This window comes from Cyprinus carpio, chromosome A6 (genome assembly GCF_018340385.1).
Source record: "Cyprinus carpio isolate SPL01 chromosome A6, ASM1834038v1, whole genome shotgun sequence".
NCBI classification, from domain to species: Eukaryota; Metazoa; Chordata; class Actinopteri; order Cypriniformes; family Cyprinidae; genus Cyprinus; species Cyprinus carpio.
The window spans coordinates 26,097,396-26,117,974 of record NC_056577.1 but is presented as its reverse complement, the minus strand read 5'-3'; the positions used below and the strand labels follow the sequence as shown (position 1 = coordinate 26,117,974).

General features: G+C 35.9%; 1 protein-coding gene across 1 annotated transcript in view; it reads left to right on the top strand.

Annotated features, from left to right (window-relative positions):
* LOC109097866 (forkhead box protein P1-B-like) overlaps nt 1-20,579 on the top strand; it is a 189,980-nt gene that overhangs the window by 127,717 nt on the left and 41,684 nt on the right. Inside the window, exons 8-9 of the mRNA XM_042758744.1 lie at nt 16,013-16,150; nt 17,296-17,388. Coding sequence (XP_042614678.1) covers nt 16,013-16,150; nt 17,296-17,388 — 231 coding nt within the window. The remainder of the gene's footprint in view (nt 1-16,012; nt 16,151-17,295; nt 17,389-20,579) is intronic.

Below are 20,579 nucleotides of genomic sequence, written 5' to 3'. Positions count from 1 at the left end.
TGAAAATGTTGTGCTGATTATTATTATTTATTTATTTTTTTTTCAGAAAAAAATTATTTGATATAGAATTTACTTAATGTCATTTTTGATCAATTTAACGCATTTAATGCAAGACAAACAGTTTCTGTTACTGTTTTTATATATATACTGTATATATATATATATATATATATATATATATATATATATATATATATATAAATTCTGTCTTCATTTACTCATCCTTGTGCGGTTATATAAACTATTTGACTTTTTCTTCAATTGAGAAATTGAATTTTTTTTTATTGATTGAATGAATAAATGTAAAATTAAGCTTTCAAGCTTCAAAAAAGACACAACAGCACCGAAAAGTAAAGATTAACAATGTGAATAATTTTTTCACTGATCATTTTCACCACCGGGTCTAATGATCTGTTGACCAGGGCATTGAGTACCACAGTAGTCTAATTCATGAACATGAATTATTCAGACCAGTTTTATGAACTGAATATAGTTTATATTACATACCTTTACAGCATTTCATCCTAATTAAAAGAATCAATTGATTCATTGACACAAAAGAAGGATTAACCCACAAATTGGATGTTGGTGCTTCTCTCAAGAAAAACTTGTGAACACACAAGTGAGAGTTAGGGCAGATCTCAAGATATTTAGTCAATAGCAACTTAAATTTCATTATGTTCCTCACACAAACATATCGAATCATATGGACTGCTGTTTATGATACTATTTTTGTATTTTGTCTTTTGACAGCCCCAGTCCATTTTAAATTTCACTAAATAGAAAATAACAGCCAAGATATTCTTCAAAAATTCACTTTTTGTGTCTCACAGTAGGAAGTCAGATGGGTTTGGCAGCATGAGGGTGAGTAATTGATGACAGAATCGTCTTTTGTTTAAATTCTTTTAAGTTCATAATCGTTTTGGCTGTTTTGTTTTTTGTTTTTTTTGCTCTGAGGGAAAACCGTCTGCGTATTTCTCATTCCTCCATCTGCAGCTGTATTCACGTATCATTCCTGTTCACTTCAGCCGTTTGTTTTTCTAGTCATATTGTAAGAATGCATTATGTGTAATGTGTAGATGAGAAACAGGTTTGGCTGATGCTGTCAAGATGAGGTCATCACGCTTTTTTCCAGACCGTCTGGCCCAGCCAGTGAGTAACATCCAACCATCAGATTGCTGTCGCATCAACTCCGAGCACCGACCCTTAAAGCTACAGTGCCATTTTCGAGACCTTTTCATTTCAGTCATGTTTCTTTTCTCCCCCCAAGCTGTTCGCCACCCCGTCTTCTTGTCTCCTCCCTTTCTCTTCTCGTCCCTCAATTCTTTCCATCTTTTCATCCGTTTTCCACCACAGTATACAGATGTGTGGTCCATGTTGCTATGACTGATTCATTCGTCCTGTGGGGAGTATATTGATATAAGTATATAGGTCATATTTGAACTCCAAAACACTAACAGCTATATGAGAATCTTGGGGAAGTCTCTTGTGTGAAGCCACATCTGACGGCCTGTGGGTTCACTGGAGAACTGACAGTTGTCAGTGGTTAGCATGAGATGCTTGGGACAGAGGAATATGGGCTACTGTGATCAGTGTGTGTATGCTTAACTGCTTTGAGTAGTTCAGCTCTTTCTCTCTCACTCTCTTCTAATTTTTCTCTATGAGCTAATGTATTAAAGTTGTCATTAAGAGCAGACAAAACACACATGGTGTTGGTTTATATTTATTACAGATGTTAAAATACCCTTCTGTGGCCTAGTTCTGCTTTGTGTGTAAAGGTCGACTGAATTTGGTAAAGCAAAGATGTTCACTGGATGTTCATTTGCATTGAACATTCACTAAGCATGCCAGTAAATGTTTTGTCTCTGATGCCATTGTTGTGTTATGGTTATTTATTTTTATTTATTTTATTTTTTATTTATTAATATATTCATATATATTCCTAACCATAATTTATTTGTGATGTATTATGTAAGATTTAAATATTAATGATTCATTTTTATTTTACATTTATTTAATGTACATTTAAAATTTATTTTACATTTTATTTTAAAATGTTATATATTTGTTAATTTGAAATTGAAATTTGTTAGTTTGAAACTGTTTAAGCATTTGGAGTCAATAAGATTTTTATAGTTAATACTTTATTCAGCAAGGACACATTAAAATGGTCAAGAGTGACAGTAAAGATATTTGTAATGTTTTTGAATTATTAATAATATGTATATACACAGTATATATGGCCCTGGACCACAAAACCAGTCATAAGGGTAAATTTTTGAGATTTATACATCATCTGAAAGAATAAATAATCTTTCCATTGATATATGGTATGTTAGGATCAGACAATATTTGGCCGAGATGCAACTATTTGAAAATCTGAGGATGCAAAAAAATCACAATACTAAGAAAATCGCCTTTGAATTTGTCCAAATTAAGTTCTTAGCAAAGCATATTACTAATCAAAAAATAAGTTTTGATATATTTACAGTAGGAAATTTACAAAATATCTTCATGGAACATGATCTTAATATCCTAATGATTTTTGAAAAAAAATAAAAAACTACAAATTTGTCCCACACAATGTTTTTTTGGCTATTGCGAAAAATATACCCCAGCGACTTAAGACTGGTTTTGTGGTCCAGGGTCACACACATACACACACACACACACACACACACACACACACACATATATATATATATATAAATGCTGTTCTTTCTGTTTATAAAAGAATCCTTGAAAAAACATATCACAATTTCACACAGAATCATTATACAACAGAACTGTTTTCAACATAATATTTCTTAAGCACCAAATCAGCATTAGAATGATTTCTGAAGGATCATGTGACACTGAAGCCTGGAGTAATGGCTGCTAAATTCAGCTTTACCATGAAAGGAACAAATTACATTTAAATATGTGTGTATGTATGTGTGTGTGTGTGTGTGTGTGTATATATATATATATATATATATATATATATATAGTATATTAATGTGTTATATTAAAGGGTTACTCCACCCCAAAATTAAAATTTTGTCATTAATCACTTACCCTCATGTCATTCAATTCAGTTCAATTCAAGTTTACTTGTATAGCGCTTTTTACGATACAAATTGTTGCAAAGCAACTTTACAGAAAATTAAGTGTCTACAATATTTAGTAGTAGCTTTTCAGTGGTGACTGTCAGTTAATGTGCATATGGCAGAAATGTATTGAAGATTCGATTAAAGACATAATCAAACAGATGAAGAACACTATTAACAGTTATTATTATATGATGCAATCAAATTTATATTGCATTAGATGCATTATTTGAATGCTTGGCCAAAGAGATGTGTTTTTAATCTAGATTTAAAAAGAGAGAGTGTGTCTGAGCCCCGAACATTATCAGGAAGGCTGTTCCAGAGTTTGGGAGCCAAATGCGAAAAAGCTCTACCTCCTTTAGTGGACTTTGCTATCCTAGGTACTACCAAAAGTCCAGCGTTTTGTGACCTTAGGAAGCGTGATGGATTGTAGAGTGGTAGAAGACTTGTTAGGTACACAGGAACTAAACCATTGAGGGCCTTATAGGTGAGTAATAATATTTTGTAACTGATACAGAACTTTATAGGTAGCCAGTGCAGAGACTGTAGAATTGGGGTAATATGATCATATTTTCTTGACCTGGTAAGGACTCTAGCCACTGCATTTTAAAAAATGACTTGCTTCTTAGTTCATGTGTTTTTAAGTTCCAAACCTGTAAAAGCTTCATTTGTCTTCAGAACAAAATTGAAGATATTTTAATGAAAACCGGGAGGCTTGTGACTGCCAAGTAAATTACACTGTCATGGTCCAGAAAAGTATGAAAAGCATTGTCAGAATAGTCTATCTGCCATCAGTGGTTTGACACGCCACAAGGATGCTCTGTTTTCATTCAGATCAAAGCGTAAATACACGCAGAAATGTATCCATGTGGCGCGGCTGACACAGAAGAGTGTACGCTGCCTGCGTTCAGCGGATATTCTCCAAAATGGCACTACGGTGATACGGAGAGATATTTTTATTTTTAAGATAAAAATATCTTAAATTGTTTTCCGAAGACGAACGAAGCTTTTACAGGTTTGGAACAACATGGGTGATAAATGACAAAATTTTCATTTTGGGATGGAGTATCCCTTTAATATTCATATTTCAAAATTTATTTAAGATTTTTAAAAAAATCTTAAAAAAAATAAAAAAACATAAAATGTTTCAAATATGTAATAGTGTTCAAATATGGTCATTTGTTTTTTTAGTTGTTTTTTTTTTCTTTCCTGTCATCAAAATGTTTTGATGACTCCCCCAAAAATAGTGTCTGACTCAAAAAGGACCCACTCTAAATCAATCACAATAGCACATAAAGAAAACAACGTTCCCCCACCCACTTCATTTATGTCGAACATCACCAACAAAAGCTCATGTTTTGACTGAAGGCAAAGCCGCAGCAAAGCACAGACAGTGGAGGCACAGTTTTCGTTACCGTATCAGCGCACGATTAATCAAACAAGATCTGCTCAATATTAAGCGGACTCGTGCCATAGTGCAAATTGCTAAATGTGCATATAGTTTGTGGCGTCTGTAGTGATTGTCTGTTCCCCCAATACCTGTGCCAAATATCAACACCGCACATGTACTGTACTGAAACTGCTGGCGTAGTGATAGTCAAGAGGTCAGAGATGACTGTTTGTTCTCTGCTCATTCATTAATAGAAGTGACATTCAAGATGTGTGCACCTCTGTGAGTGTGTGGGTCCTTCAAAATGAAGGTTGTTGCCCCCAGCACCAGCTGTTTTCTGTTAACATCACACCTGTTCTGCTAAAGCCTGTCTAACTAAACAACAGATTACATTTAGTCACAGGACAGCATTACAAATTAGCTTATTTAGACCCGTACAAAGGTCTAAGAACGCTCTCAGAGCAAGGATATCTCCTTCATTGTAGTAGTGCTAGAACCCATCAAGTCTGTAGTGGTTTTGCGATGACTCTTCACAAGAGGATTTGTATGACTGTGTTGCTTATCTCGAATCAGTTTCCCCTTGGCCCAGTGTCACCCTGACAGTCATACAGGGAGCTGCGGAGCTGATCTGAGGTGGTGCGCGTTATTGTTTGTGTGTCAGCTTCGCGAAGGAGTCAACCTGTGCTTTCCAATTATCTGTAACAAGACATAAATGAATAGTGTTGGTTCTGTGACTCACAAAGTGATGGAGTGAATAAACAGCAAGATCTATTAGACTGCTTTGATAGAAAGAGTATGGGTAATTATGGCATACAGGCCCGAACACAGCACAGATAGATGGGGAGAGAGCGAGAGAGAGAGACAAGAAGAGGAGGCTTGAACTGTATGTCTGCTAAATTTATCATGAGCCCTTTGGGAGCAGTGAAATGAGAACAGTGGCCTATTACTGCTAAGAAGGTGTTTTATTGAGAATATGCCGACATTCTGCCCAGGGGAGACGGCATAGGAGAAGGGGGTATGGCCAACTGGTGTGTGTGTGTGTGTGTGTGTGTGTGTGTGTGTGTGTGTGTGTGTGTTAGTTCATGTGAGTGGCTGCATACGTTATGTGTGCATACTTGCACGGCTGCTTGCCTTTTTGCCCTTGCTTGAGCATGTGTTTACGCACTTCTGAGAGTGTTTGTCAGGGAACCAATAAAATATTTAATTATTCACTAAAGTACAGTACAGTATGTCATGTATAGACCTTTAATTCTTAGGTTAAGTCAGTAATTAATACAGCTGATATCGGATGGGCTACAGAAATTGTTGTTTAATGCCTCACATACAATTACATGCAACATAAATTCCACTATTTTAATATAATAATTATTTAATGTTGTTGTTTATGTCAGAGTAGAGTACCCTGGTATTACTTTGTGATGCCACCAGATTACTTCTTTATAAAGGTATTACATCTTTAAAAATTGAATTGATTTTTTTTTTAGCAATAAACAAATCTGAAGTAATGTATATATAAATATGATTTGTTTTATTTATTTTGTATTTTTTTGGTAAAATTAGATTTTTTTATCGAAATCAATAATGCCTTTACTTGTTTCTTTTTTTATTTTTAAATGTTCCGAATATTTCATGTTTTAAATTTTTTATTAATGTGATTTAAAATATTAAAAAAAAAAAATTTTCTCGCCTAGATATCTTATTTTCTTAATTATGATAATTATTTAGCATTGTTGTTTCTCAAAGTACAGTACCATAGTATTAGTTTGTGATGCAACCACAGTACTTTCTTATATGGTGTTGTAAATGTTAAATGGCATATACGTATGTATTCATTATTAATTAAGAGTTTTCACTAAATAAACTCCTAATTTGCTGCTTATTAATAGTTACTAAGGTAGTTGTTAAGTTTAGGTATATTTTAGGGATCTAAAATATGCATGCCTTATTCATGCAGAACTAGGCATTAATATGTGCTTTATTAGTATTAATAAACAGCCAATATGCTAGTAATATGCATGCTAATAAGCAGATAGTTAATAGTGAGAATTGGTCCTTAAAATAGTGTTACCCATTTATTTATCTATTTAGTGATTTAAATTTTAAAAATGTAGTAATTTTAACTGTAAGAAAAATGTAATACAAAATCTAAAAAAAATATATAAATAATAATAATAATAACCTTGCTGAAATTTCTTGCATGCAAAGAAAGCAAGAAAGCATTTCCTTGCTTTCTTGCATGCAAAGAATTTGCAATTTTTGTGTCAACTATTGATTAAGTCAGTAAGGTTAACCTTTCTCTCTGGGTTTTGAACATGTAATATAAAGTTTGCCAGTAGGGGGCAACTTTTCTGTGTTTTCCACCTCTTTTTAATAAAAAAAAAAAGTGTGAGAAGGTGTTGATGTTTTAATCACTTGCTAGCTCTGGGCACTTATGTTCTAGCTGTTTGCAGCAGAAGTGGGTCTGCAGTGTGTTATTTTATGTTGGAAATTAGTGGATTTGGATTGGAGGACTGTGAATTGAACCCACACACAGAGTCGGTCTGTGAACGGAAACCATATTTAAAGTTTGTGACTGGTCAAGTAGTTTAAAAGGTACTCTTTTAACGACTGTAACATGTTATAATTATTGTAAAATTTAATGTAAAAAGATGTTTTATTTTTTATATTTATTTTATAAAATGTAATATGTATATGACTGTCATTATGTTAAATATAAAAATGAAGGATTAAATCCTCCCTTTTTTGTTATTAAAATGAATGGCCAAGCTTGTGTTACCATAAACAATTCCACTTTATAAGAACAATAACAGCTTGAGGAATCTTTTTGTTTTTCCCCCTCACTCTTTCTCTCTGTCAGATAGTATTTGCTTATCTGTTGTTTAATTAAAGGCTTTCTTTTCTTCACCCTTCCATTGTTTCACCAGCACCGACAAAACCTTTACTAGGGTCAAAGGGTTAACAGCCATCAACTGTGCTGCTTTTTTCTTTTTGTTTTGTTTAGGTCCTTTTTGTTCTCTCTCTCTCTCCCTCTCTTTCCTTTTTTTTTTTTTTTTTTTTTATAGGGTCCCACACAAAGGCATTGCTTCACCTGCCCCCCTCCCACCCCAAACACACACACACACACACACACACACACACACATGGCCTGCGGCGGCCCCCGGCTGCTGCTTGTGTCCCCATTTGAATTGATTATGTTTAGAGGGCTGCTTGTGATTGGTGGAGAAAGGGCGTGGTTGATTGGATAGTTTTGTATGTTGTCAGCTAGGGAGCAACATCGCGCGTGCAATCTGTCCATATCCCCGGGAAAAAGGCTCGAGACGCGGCAGCACGCGCACAAGCTCGCTGTAAACGCCTCTCTCTCTCTCTCTCTCGCGCTCTCTCTCCCTCTCCGCTCCACGACTCGTGTCTTCTCATCTTCCGCGATCCTCCAAACGGCCCAGCTTCTCTCTGTTTACCCTGCCAGCCAAATGGAGTTTGTCAGGTTTGTCAATATGATTGATTCTGTAATTTTTCAGTTAAAGAGCTGTTTCTGTTGCCGTAGAAAAGTTTTACAATGCAGTATGTCTAGGGGAAAAGGAAGAGAGGTTGATTTCTCTGCATGCTGTTTGTATTAGTTTCTATCATGCTAGTTTGGTTAGAAGACAAGCAAACTGTGAAGTTACTGTTTGAAGCTTCTCTTGTAAGTTGCAGCTTACAAGCGCAGACTTTTAATGTAAGGCTTTTGTGCTTTAAGTGTTATTTTGTGTTGTACATTTATGTTGTTAACTTGTGCAGCTTTTTTTAGTCAAGACATTTTTGTTAAAAAGTTTTTTAGATTGCGCACAGTGTTGGATTTGTTGATATTTTAAGTTAGATTGCTTTTTTTTATATTTTGTTCTGTTGAAAATGAGTGTCGTGTGTGTGTGTGTGTCTGTGTGTGTGTGTGTGTGTGTGTGTGTGTGTGTGTGTGTGTGTGTGTGTGTGTGTGCTTGAATATCAAACCAAAGGTATGTCCCTCTTCATGGTTACCCACATTTAAAAAGGGGCAGGTACACACACTGATTTGACACTCGTGTCATGGGCCCTCGTTTGTGTGTGTGTGTGTGTGTGTGTGTGCGTGAAAGAGTGTGACAATTCACATTGAAACTAAGGCAAAGTTTTGACACTCTCCTATAGTTTTTGTGGGATGTTAATTTCTTCACTTGCTTGTTTTAAATATATGTATGCTGTAAAATAATCATTTGATATTTTATTGATGCATTTAAAGCAAATGATTTGAATGCTGATATGCAATAATCAGGATGCAAGTTTATGGTTGTCGTCATTATTTAGTTTGTGAAGTTTGGGACTCAAGGTCGGTGGGGGTTTCGGTACAAGGATGGCAGGAGAGGACGGGGAGAGGTAACAACTGGACGTGTGGAAAGTAAAGGCTAAACAGGGAGCCTCGCGGAGGGTAATGCCGCACAGCTGTGACCACCGGGCCCCTTCGATTAGAAAGCACGAGAGAGGGGTGAGAGCTGATTGGGCTGACAGTTTGTAATCAGACTTGATTTATTGTTCATTAGTAGTGCATTAGGGCCCGCTCTGGCTGAAGCCGAACCACATTCATGTTGTGCCCTGATAGGCCATGAGCCTGCCAACACCTGTCATTTCTACTGCTCACTGCGTATTAGCAACGACGACAGTGTTGGTGTGTGAGAGAATATTCACGTGTGTGTTTACGTGAGATGGCAGAACAAGCAAACTGTGTGTGTGTGTGTGTGTGTGTGTGTGTGTGTGTGTTGAATAGATAGTTCCCATAGGAAAGTTATTTTTTTTTCATCAAGAATAAGAGGAAGAAAAGAGCAGCTGACCTCTTTCACAGACATCTTGCTCTACATTATGTGTTAAGAATCGAGAATACTTTGGTGATGATGACACACGGCATTACCAGCTGTGCATTTCTGTTGTCTTTTCCCTTCGTTCTCCCACAGAGGAAAAAGATAAAGGAAAAAAATTTTTGCTTGTTTTTATTAAAGATGCATTTCTTCTTCCTTTTTTTGTACTCCGCTTCCAGCAAGCACACCAGGTGAGCATCCTCTCAGAAAGAAGCAGTGTAGTGACGAATTGCTCCAAAAGACAATTTTATGATATACTGTATAGCAAAAAAAAAAAAAAGGTTGCGGCTGCTTTTTCGACTCACATCTGCAAGTTTATATTTTAAAAACTAATTTTAGCATGGAGTAGTATAAATTTAGAGATTACTGTATATTCAGTCGAAATATTTGACCCTTGTAAGTTTTGATTTTATTTAACAAATTACAACAAACTCATTTGTGTCTTCTTTTTAGTATTAGTTTTATTACATATTAACAGTATCTCTAACCCAATATTTATCAACCTTGGCGACAAACATCAAAACATGGCCAATCAAAACATGAATTGCAGTTCACCAACGATTTCATGTTATGTCACGGAAACACAGATTAGCGTTGTCGTTGTTTGGTGTTGTGCAAAATGGGACCTCTTCCATGCGAGGATGTGACGACCATTGTCTCGAGTAAATTCTCAATTTGAGGAGGATTTGTGCAACTGTGATCTTAATTAAATCTCCACCGACTCCAATAACGCGTCTGAAGGCATGCGCGACGTTGCGTAACCTCGCTGAGCTGGTAAACCATAAATCATATCAGCGGGATGAGTAGAGCGAGAGAGAAAGAGGGAGGGTGCAGGAGGGAGGAAAGGGCGTTAGGGTGTAGTGGAAAGGTGTAAAGTGGCCGAAGGCAGTTTGTCGACACCATTGTTTTTAGTGGCACATGTCAGACAGTATTTTAGTGTGTGTGAGGAGAATCACAACAAGGGTCACCTGGGGTTGCATTGTAAAGAGAAATGATTATTGCTGCCAGTTACAAGATTATCATCACCTCAATGACAAATTTACCAGTGGGAAGCTCTTTGAGCCTTGATTTTTGTGAGTTTGGAGCATGTTAGTTAAGGAATCATTGTGGTTGCTAATTGGTTTTTATGATAAATTGTAATTGTAAACGTGTACTGTTGATGAAGAACAGCTATTTAATAGTTCAAGCTTGATGAAAATGAAAATATTAATAATTTAGTCTAGTTTTTAGTTCAACAGAACTACATTTCGGATAATTCTTTGTGGCAGCACAACAATAAATATTACATTTGAAATAAGTAATAATACTACATTTGAAATATTATTTTTTTATGATGAATTGCTATTGATATTCCTCAATTGTAATTTTATGCTAAATGTAAATAAATAGATTATGCATTTATTGCACATCCTTTGCTTTTTATGTACTTGCACTAGAACTAAACAATCAGCCTTTGCTGGAAAGTGAAAATGGGAGAAATAACTATGAAATTGCCCAAAGCGCCCATTTAATTCTGACCGCAATCACATCATAATTACGATTTCCAAACTCTAAAGTAGGCACTTTCCAGGAGGACTTGAAGGCAGTAGATGTCAAGGGTCAGGATATATTTAATATAAAATATGAATTCAGTTTGCTGGTTTTCATTAGGTTTCATACTATTATGCAGAAAGGTGAGAAAAATCAGTAAAATATTTTGAATCTGGGTTCTAGTTTGTGTGCCTGTGTGTTTATTTTTTGTGTTTATCCGAGGCAAACACTCACGGGGCACGACATGCCCGTGGCACATTCATAATGCACCCACCCACAGTTAGTGGGTGAGATCAAGTGAATATCCCCGAGCATCAGCTCAGAGTGTCCTGGGGCTGATGGTCCACCCATTCGGGACACCCACCTACCTGCAGTGGGGTTGAGTTAGTGTGGGAAAGGCAAAGCTGAACCTCATGCTCTCCTTCGCCCTTGCTTGTTTGTTTTACAGCAGAGTGGGCCAGCTCTGCTGAGAACTTGTTTGTTTGTGGTTTAGAAGTTAATTAAAGTGCAATCTGGATTTTTGTTTTTACAGTTGCCTTGAATGGGCCGCTTTCCCCCCGCAGAATCTGCTCGGTAAATGGGCAGAAAATGTGACTATGATTATCCTGTTTATGTGAACTGTAAACGGGCTGCGAGAGAGCCAGAGCGAGGAAGAGGGAGTGGAATTATTCGCAGTTCAGAAGAGGCTAGGGAGCTGGATATATTGGAGTGTTTTCGCTTTATAATAAAAACACTAATAATAATAATTGTACGTGCATGTTTTCATAAATGCATAAATATTAGACAAGAATATCTCTATGTAATCTTAGGCATTGAAAATTTAGTTCTCAAACTTGTGTTTTTAAAACGTTCTACTCAGATTAACCCATTTTATTAGCTTTTTTTTTAACTACTTTTTTAATTTTAAACAAAACAGAATTTCTTGAAATTACAATTGGGCATTGAAATAAATAATTACACAATGCATGCAATAAGAAATCTTTTTTTTGCGTGGCACGCCGTACCAAATGAGCGCACGGACAATACTATTCCCTGTATCTCTGGACAAGGTAAAGCAAGAGGCTTCAAACAGACCAAACCTCCTCTGATTTCTCAAGGGCTTGTTATTTTGTACTTCTCAATTCTATTTGATGTCCTGACAAAACAAGATGACACTGGGGAACTGGCATTAAAATTTGATTTTCTTTTTTTCCTGCCCTCTTTCTTTCTTTCTTTCTTTCTTTTTCTTTCTTTTTTGAAACCTGTTTCCGTGCGGCCAGTTCAATGTACGAGACGCGCTGATTGAAGTTGCCCCCCTTCACTCTTCATCTTAATTGCCTATCTCTCTTTCCCTCTCTCTCTCTTTCTCTCGTTCACTACGTGCATGACATTTTGCTCTCTCAGGAAGAATGCGTTCTTCATTAAGTCAGTATCAGTGTTTCTGAGGATCGTCAGATGTGTGTCAGATGTTTCCTCGTTAGAGCCGTATTTTTGGAAGCCGTTTCCTTCTCGTAGTCATACTGAAGATGAACTGGATGGTGGCTCAAATGAGCTGGATCCGCAGCTGCGTCCAGTATGCTCGATCTCCCAGCTGGCAGTATTCTGTTGTATATATTGAGATTCAACACCTTCAAGTTTTAATGATTAATTATTTAATGATGAATTTTTATGCCCATTAAGGTTGGCAGTTTTACGTGTGATTGAAAAGGCAAAGTGATTAACAGATGTATTTTTCCATAATTATTGTTTTTAATTTTATTTTTGTTTTGCTTTTTCTTTTAAAATCTTTTTTAAAAATTACAAAATATATATGTTTGACTTTTAAATGTTTAACTTTTTTTTTAGTTTTTTACATTTAACAATATCATCACTTTTTTGTTGTTGTTTTTTTGTTGTTGTTGTTGTTTTTTTTAGTGAGTGTGAGGCTTACTTATTATTACTAATTTTTGCACATTGCAGATGTTTGCATGTGTTGGCATGTAAATGTTGAGAGTACAGCATATGATGTGTGTGTGTTTTGGGTAGGGCCAGTGGACAGCAGGCCTGCGCTAGCACATTGCCTACAGTCACATAGCAGCTGTTCGAGTATGTTACAGTTTCCGAGTGTGTGTGTGTGTGTGTGTGTGTGTGTGTGTGTGTGTGTGTGTGTGTGTGTGTGTGTGTGTGTGTGTGTGTGTGTGTGTGTGTGTGTGTGTGTGTGTGTTAATGTGCTACACTCACACCTGGCCTACACCTCTCCTTAGCTAAATTCATAACCGTCAGCTTCCTCCAGTTTGCTCACTTTCCTCTTGTGCTGTTTAAAACTGTCTAAATGACAGCTGAAATATGCATTCATAAAATTCCTTGTATCTCATTTAACCAGATACCTGCTTTATCTCATAGTGCTTTCATCATGTGACTGCTTGAAAAATGTATTTGTTCTTTCCTCACCTCTTATCAAGCCATATGGCCGTTTACCGCAATTCATAATAATAATTTCATTTCACACACTTCCACAATTACGGCCAGAGGAGAAGAGCGAACAGCTCTGAGCTGTAAGCAGCGGTATCCCTCACTCCTCTTAAGTGCTGCTGATATAGTGGCCAGGATGATATTTTTCTGCTGAAGTGCTTCTCTTCTCCGGCAGGCCTGTCTTAAAGTGATTCCAGCTCATTCACCAGTGGATTAAATGCTAGTAGTTACAATGATCAATAGGTTAAGAGGAGGCCCATCCCTCTCCCCACTAATGACCTCAGTAGTAATGGGCAGTAAAATGTGAGCTGTAATAGCCTTTCCGCTAGTGCTGAGGTTTGGTAGAAGTGGACACACACACATACACACATTCATGCAGTAAATGAGGGTGTGAAGTTGGTGTCAGTGTGTCTGTAAGGTGTGGATTTAAAGGGTTTAATTGGAACAGGCTGACTTTGTGATTTGTCATGGAAGTTAGTAAATTTTAGTTATTTCTTGTACAAAGCATTTACCTTTGGGTCAAATGTTTTAAAGTCTTTATTTGATTGTTGGAACTGTTATAAAATCTATTTTAAAAAATGTATTGATTTTAAGAATGGTTCCAACCTTTACAAAATATATTTTAAAACAAATTATGAAAAATGTTTGTTAGTAAAAAAAAAAAAAAAAAAAAAAAAAAAAAAAAAATCTTTTGTATTTATTTTATGGTAATTTCAGTTAAGTTCTTTTTTTAAGAGTAATAGTTTCTGAATTTGACAAAAAAATTTTTACTCATAAATACAAAGTTTTAATGCAATTTGAAATGTTTAAGTTGTAAATGTGTCTTTATTTATACATTATAATTAAGAAAAAAGTTCAAAACCAAATTCAAAAGTTAAGTTTACTAAAGATCGATCAAACATTTCTGAAAAATTTACAAAAACAAATTGTGTTTAAATGTTACGTTGTAAATTTAATTCTAATCAAGTTAAATAAAAATAACTTGAGTAAAAAGATTTTCCAAACTTTAAATTTCAAAAACCATGAAGACATATTAAATAATAATAATAACAACAACACAACAAAATTACTAAATTTTGAACTAAAATTAAAATGAAAACCAAAAATAAAAACAGATTTTAGAATATTCATAAAAAAACTATAATAGTATCTCTATGATAAAGTAACACTTCAAAGTATAAATTGATCAAATTAGCAAGAATTTCTTTGCCAAGTATAACTGTACCCGGGCCTGGTGTCTGTGTGTTTTAGCTTGTATTGTCTCACCACCCACCCGTCTGCCTCTCTGACCTTCAGAATAGTTGATCAAAATTAGTGGCGCTGAGAAACAAGGACATGAGTGCATAATGACTGTGAAATGAAGAAATCAAGGGGTGCAGTCTATGCAAATGGTGCGCTAAGTCATGTGAAAAATGGGTCGCATATTAAGATGTAACACCCGTGTATTGGGGTGCGTGCATGTGTTTTACTTTGTCCTGAGCACCACATATCCATTTTAGTGATGAGTTTATAAAACATTAAACTCTTTATTTGTAACATTGTGTGTATTTAGGAAGTTCTTTAAAGGATTTCTGTTTTTTATTGTTATATTTAGTGTGGGTTGAAATAGGCAGAGACAATGTGGAGGTTAACCCCGGTCCTTATATAGGGAACAGACTCAATTACATTCATCAAGATGGGAGAAATTCAAACGCATGTCAGCGGTTCTGAATCAGATGCAATTGGGGTGACCTTGGTGAAGGGAGACTGTCGCCCTAATGTCTGGCCAATCAGGGGCAGATGTGAGACATACATCTGCGATCTCGCACACGCTCGCTAAAACACACTGGGGATATGTTAACAGTTGCAAATGCCCGCCACTATCAAGTTCAGCACAGACGTGGTTTGTCACCCAATGTCAGAAAGGAGATTTTAATGGCGTGGAGTATCAGAGAAAAGCTGACACTGAGACACACATATACTGTATTCATGCAGCCTCTCCTCTAATTAAAAGACCCCTGTCAACAGCACGAGGACCCTCTCAATGTCATCACACGTCATTTTCCTTTCCGGCCATAATATGTTCATCCTTTTTATTCTGCTTGAGCTTGTTTGAATGCCCTTTAATGTGTGTTTAGATATATTATTTTAGAGAGGGATTTTTTTTTCTTCTCCATACTCATGAATTGTTTTTGACGAACTAACAAAGAACACAGTCGACAGCACATCCTGCATTGATTCGTGTTAAGTTTATGTACACAACGATATGGTACACCGAGAGAGTTGTGACCCATTTTAGTGAAGTATCACAGGAACAAGATGCTTCACACTGATTTGGGGTGGAGTGGGGGGGAACAATCATGAAAAAAATGAAAATACAAAACGTATTCACACAGTCACATGTAAAACATGGACAGCACTCCAGAATAATGGCCAGTGGCCTTGTCAGTGGAGTGGGACGTTTGATGATGGGGACGTTCTGTGGTTGTTCAAGTGTGTTTGTGTGTGGGGGGGAGGGGGGGACTGTATCTTTCAGTCTCCCATCAGTCAATGCAGCTTTGGCTTCTCGTATCAATGGTTCTGAACGCTCCTCAGGTGGTTTTAGAGAAACAGATCTTGATCTCATAGCACATGGACAGGATATGTGATGTTATCTTCAGTGTATGTGTTGTGAGTATTGTGTGATTATCCAATTGCCATTGTATTCATATGTCTGTCCTCTTCCTGTGTTTGTGTAGGTCCCAGTTTCTGTTGCTATGATGACACCACAGGTCATAACTCCTCAGCAGATGCAGCAAATCCTCCAACACCAGGTTCTGAGCCCACAGCAGCTCCAGCTGTTACTGCAGCAACAACAAGCACTGATGTTACAGCAGGTACGCACTCTCGTTCTGTTTCAGAGCATATACATTTCTTCTGTTTAAATGTCTTTTCTTCTGTTCGGATATTACTCAGGCTTTGGCAAACAAACAACAAGCCATTGAGGGTCTGTGTGTCATAATGGGCACAATGTGAAGTGGAGTTCAACAAATAAATTAGTAAAAAAAAAAATAATAATAATAATAATTAATTAATAGTCTGAATAAATAATTTGGAATAGATTACGATATCATATGTTATAGTCATAATGTAATTTATAATCTTATAAATTAGCAACAACAGTAATACTATGAAAATGTTGCTGTTATTAATAACATTAATTATTTATTAGATAATTTAGATAATTATCATAATATAATTTTTATAATTATTGTTATTATTATTATTAATATCATCATCATCACAATAATACAAGTTGGTCTTGTAGCAACATGTTGGGCATATTTCAATACAGTTATGTACTGTTACTATTATCATTATTATCACAATAATTAAGTAATACAACAGTAAATATAGTCTGTTCGTCTTGTCTTGTTAGTTTTTATATGATGTGCATATTTCAACCATTTTACAATGATTTCATCCAATCAGATTTTAAAGCTAGAACGATTATTTATTATTTATTTAATTGCCAAAAGAATCCCCTACAAACAGTTCTTTCTTTTACATTGCATTGAGCATACAGTACTTCCCTCTCTTTCATCTGCTTTAACTGCTGCCTATATGACCAACAAATAGGCCAACATTTTTTTCTTGTAAAATAAAGAATTTTAAATATTCTAATGAAACAACTTTTACAATTCTATGCTAAATGTGACACATGACTCAAGAATTCCACACATTCTGAATATGAACTCTTGAATGTAGGCTGTTCCTGATTCTCATGGAAATTTTTGGTTTTAAAATGAGAGTGAGGGATCTGTAAAGAAACTTGCAGATGTTCACAGTGCAAAACTTCTGTTCTTATTCAAAGTGATTTAGAAATAAATGTATTATTATGCCACAAATATATATAGAATAACTTATGTAATGTACTGTAACAAAATGTCTTAATTCTAAGGATCAGAGTGGGGGAAATAATAAAATATAACAGAAGTACTGAAGAGGTGTCTTTCGTTTATGACTCTGTGTGACTTTGCAGCAGCAACTCCAGGAGTTCTACAAGAAACAGCAAGAACAACTCCACCTTCAGTTCATCCAGCAGCAGCATGGCAGCAAACAGCAGAGTAAAGAGGTATGCTGGCTGTGTTACTTTACACATACACTCAGCCCTGGTGTTCATTACCTGCCCCCAGTGCATCCAGCAGCTGTTTCCCACCAGCAGAAGTACAAAAGCAAAACCATTCCAGCGCCACTGTCATCTTATTTGAGTTTTGACAATGAGAAGAACCCTTTCCCGCTCTTATTTCTACACCAGCAATAAGCCCTAACATCTTTTTCTGTTTAATTTGATATTCTGTTCTAAACAGTTGTGTTATAAAATGTATTTCTTTGATGTTGCCCCTCCAATATTATCTACTTTTTGCAGAATAATTAGAGTTTAGAGGTTTTTTTTCTTACTTTTGGAAGGAAGTCATGTACGTATGGAAGAGGATTAAGGCCAAGCAATAATAATAAATTAAATATTGAGAATAAACTCGTTAAATTACAACAAAAAAGTAATTGTGTTTTGAGAAAAAACTCATTAAATTTCAAGAAAAAAAAATCTGAAATTAAATGCTGAGAATAAACTCATTAAATTATGAGAAAAAAAGTTGTTGTGTTTAAAGAAAAAACTTGTTACATTTAGAGAAAAAAAAAGTCTAAATTAAATGTTGAGAATAAACTCATTAAATTACGAGAATAAGTCGAAATAAAATGCTGAGAATAAACACACTTGTGTCATGAGTTTTATCTCGAAACACAATTACTTTTTTCTCGAAATTTAATGAGTTTATTCTCAACATTTAATTTAGACTTTTTTTTCTCTAAATGTAACAAGTTTTTTCTCGAAACACAATGACTTTATTCTCTAAATTTAATGAGCTTGTTCTCAACATTTTATTTCAAAATTTTTCTCAAAAGTTCAATTTCACATTATAATGACTAATCTCAATATGGTTTTATTTATTTTTTTGTTATTGATTGTCCCTAATCCTCTTCCGTACTTACGGTCACCAAGTCAGCATTTATTTGATCAAAAATACAGTAAAAGCATAGATATTATGAAATATTATTAAAATTTTAAAATGTAATTTATTCCTGTGATGGCAAAGCTGTATTTTCAGCAGTCATTATTCCAGTCTTTAGTGTCACATGATCCTTCAGAAATCATTAAAAAAAAAAACTTTTAGTTCAAAAGAACAGATTTTTTTGAAATGGAAAAAGTATTTACTGTAACTGTATCAGTTTAATGCACACTTGCTGTATAAAAGTATTGATTGCTTTAAAAAAATATATATATCACTGACCCAAACTTTTGTGAAGAGTAGTATGTTTCAACATTCTGTGTTAAGCGTCAATGGAGTATATATTTGGTGGAAAAATCTGTGTTGTTTTGTCACAGTAAAATTAATTAAACCAACCTAAAAGTACAGTCTTATTTGCCAAAATATTTAATAAATAAACATTTGTGATTCAAAAGATATTGGTGCACAGAATCCGTATAGATCCTTTTATGAGCGCTCTGTGTATTTATATTTATGTGTACAATATGACCAGATTGAATGGTACATTTCAAAGACAATCAGAGTTTCACTTTTTAACTTCCTCATTGAGAGCTTCATTCTGTAACAGGAGAAAGGGTGTATAAATGAAGGCGAACGTTATAAAACACACACACATATGCATACACATGTTCTCACGTGCTTACTTCAAAGTCCCCCAACTCGCTAATTAATGAACAGGGGACTTCAGTTTGGACAAGTTGTGGTGCGTCGCCTCCATAAATCAATGCGACAGGACTGTTTCTCTTGCCTCTGACAGAAGCTGTCACTCTTACTCTCTTTCCATCTCTCTCTTTCCCTCTCTCTCATGTCAGAAGGACAGACGAGGGGAAGGGGACTCTAAAATGGGGGGGGGGGGGTGAAAGATGTAGGGTGGCACCGTCAAAAAAAGAAACAATTGATCAGCTGAATGGAACGTGATGAACAGGAAGAATAACACCATTTTAAAGAGTATTATGTATGATCACAGGAATTTGATGCAGCCCTCAAGAGGCTCTCCTCCGTCTGCGCGTGTTTTTCTCTCTCTCTCTCGCGTGCGCTCCCTTTCTCCCCCTCCTTCGGCTTTCTCTCATGCAGTCATCAAAAGATGGAATACGAATTGTTGCAGCGACTCCCCCCACGGGGGTCAGACAATAACCCCCCGCTGTTGCTTTGTGCCTCTTTTATTTAAAAGACAACAAAATTTCTTAGGTTTTCAAAGATTTTTAACTTTGGATTGGAGAAGAGGCAATAAAAGGGCCTGCCAGCATCAGTCTGGATCATGTTGTCATCCTTTCTGTTCTTGCCTCTCTCGCGTGCCACTCCGAGTTAACCTCCCATTCGCAAGCCGGGCCGGCGTTAACACTTAGGTTAACACTTGTGTGCCAAGAAAGATCTCGAGTGGTTCATAGTGACATACAGATGAAAATAAACACACTTTATAATGCGGTTCAATTTATTAACTTGCGATTTGTATCATAAATCTAATACTGTCCAATCAAATCCCAAATGAAATAAATTTAAATAGTTTTTTTTTAATTTTGTGTCATGTAGTTTTGAGCCTTTTAAAGTTAAAGGTAGATCTCTTACATTATTTTATTTGAAAATGGTATTTAACAGAAAAGTCAGCATGGTGTTTTCTGTCAGTTTTCATGGACTTTTTGCTTTTAATTGTCCTGATAATGAAAGAGAAGACAAGGGTAATGTGATCAGGACATGACCTGGAGCTGAACCTGCTTCTCTGTGGGAGCACCACAGCATGCATTTGTTGCACTACCACTGTGCTAACCATTGACATTAAAGCATTTGTATGTCCAAAGCCTCATGATCAGGGTTAGAGCGGGGAGAAAGAGAGAGAAAAAGAAACAGACCTTTGACAGGCAGATGGGTGGACCATGAATGAGAGAGGAAAAAAGAGAGCAAGCGCTTTATCAGGCTGTTTCAGATCTGTTCTGGGTCTAAAGGTTGACCTGTTCACGGCTGTGCTGTGGGACCTTTTTTGTGCGTCTTCTGTTTGGAGAAGTAAACACAAAGTGAAGCATCCTGTGTTTGGGAAGAGGGTGCGGCACACAGCTTGGCAAAGCTAGTTTGCACTTTAATGTACCAACAAACATGCGCACACACAAACACGTGACCGCTGGGGTCCATTTATTTTACCTCTGTCCCTCAGAAACTTTCAGAGGAACTGTCCTGTGATTATGGCAGATGTTTAGCCATTGTTATAATGCATCGAGGAGGTCAT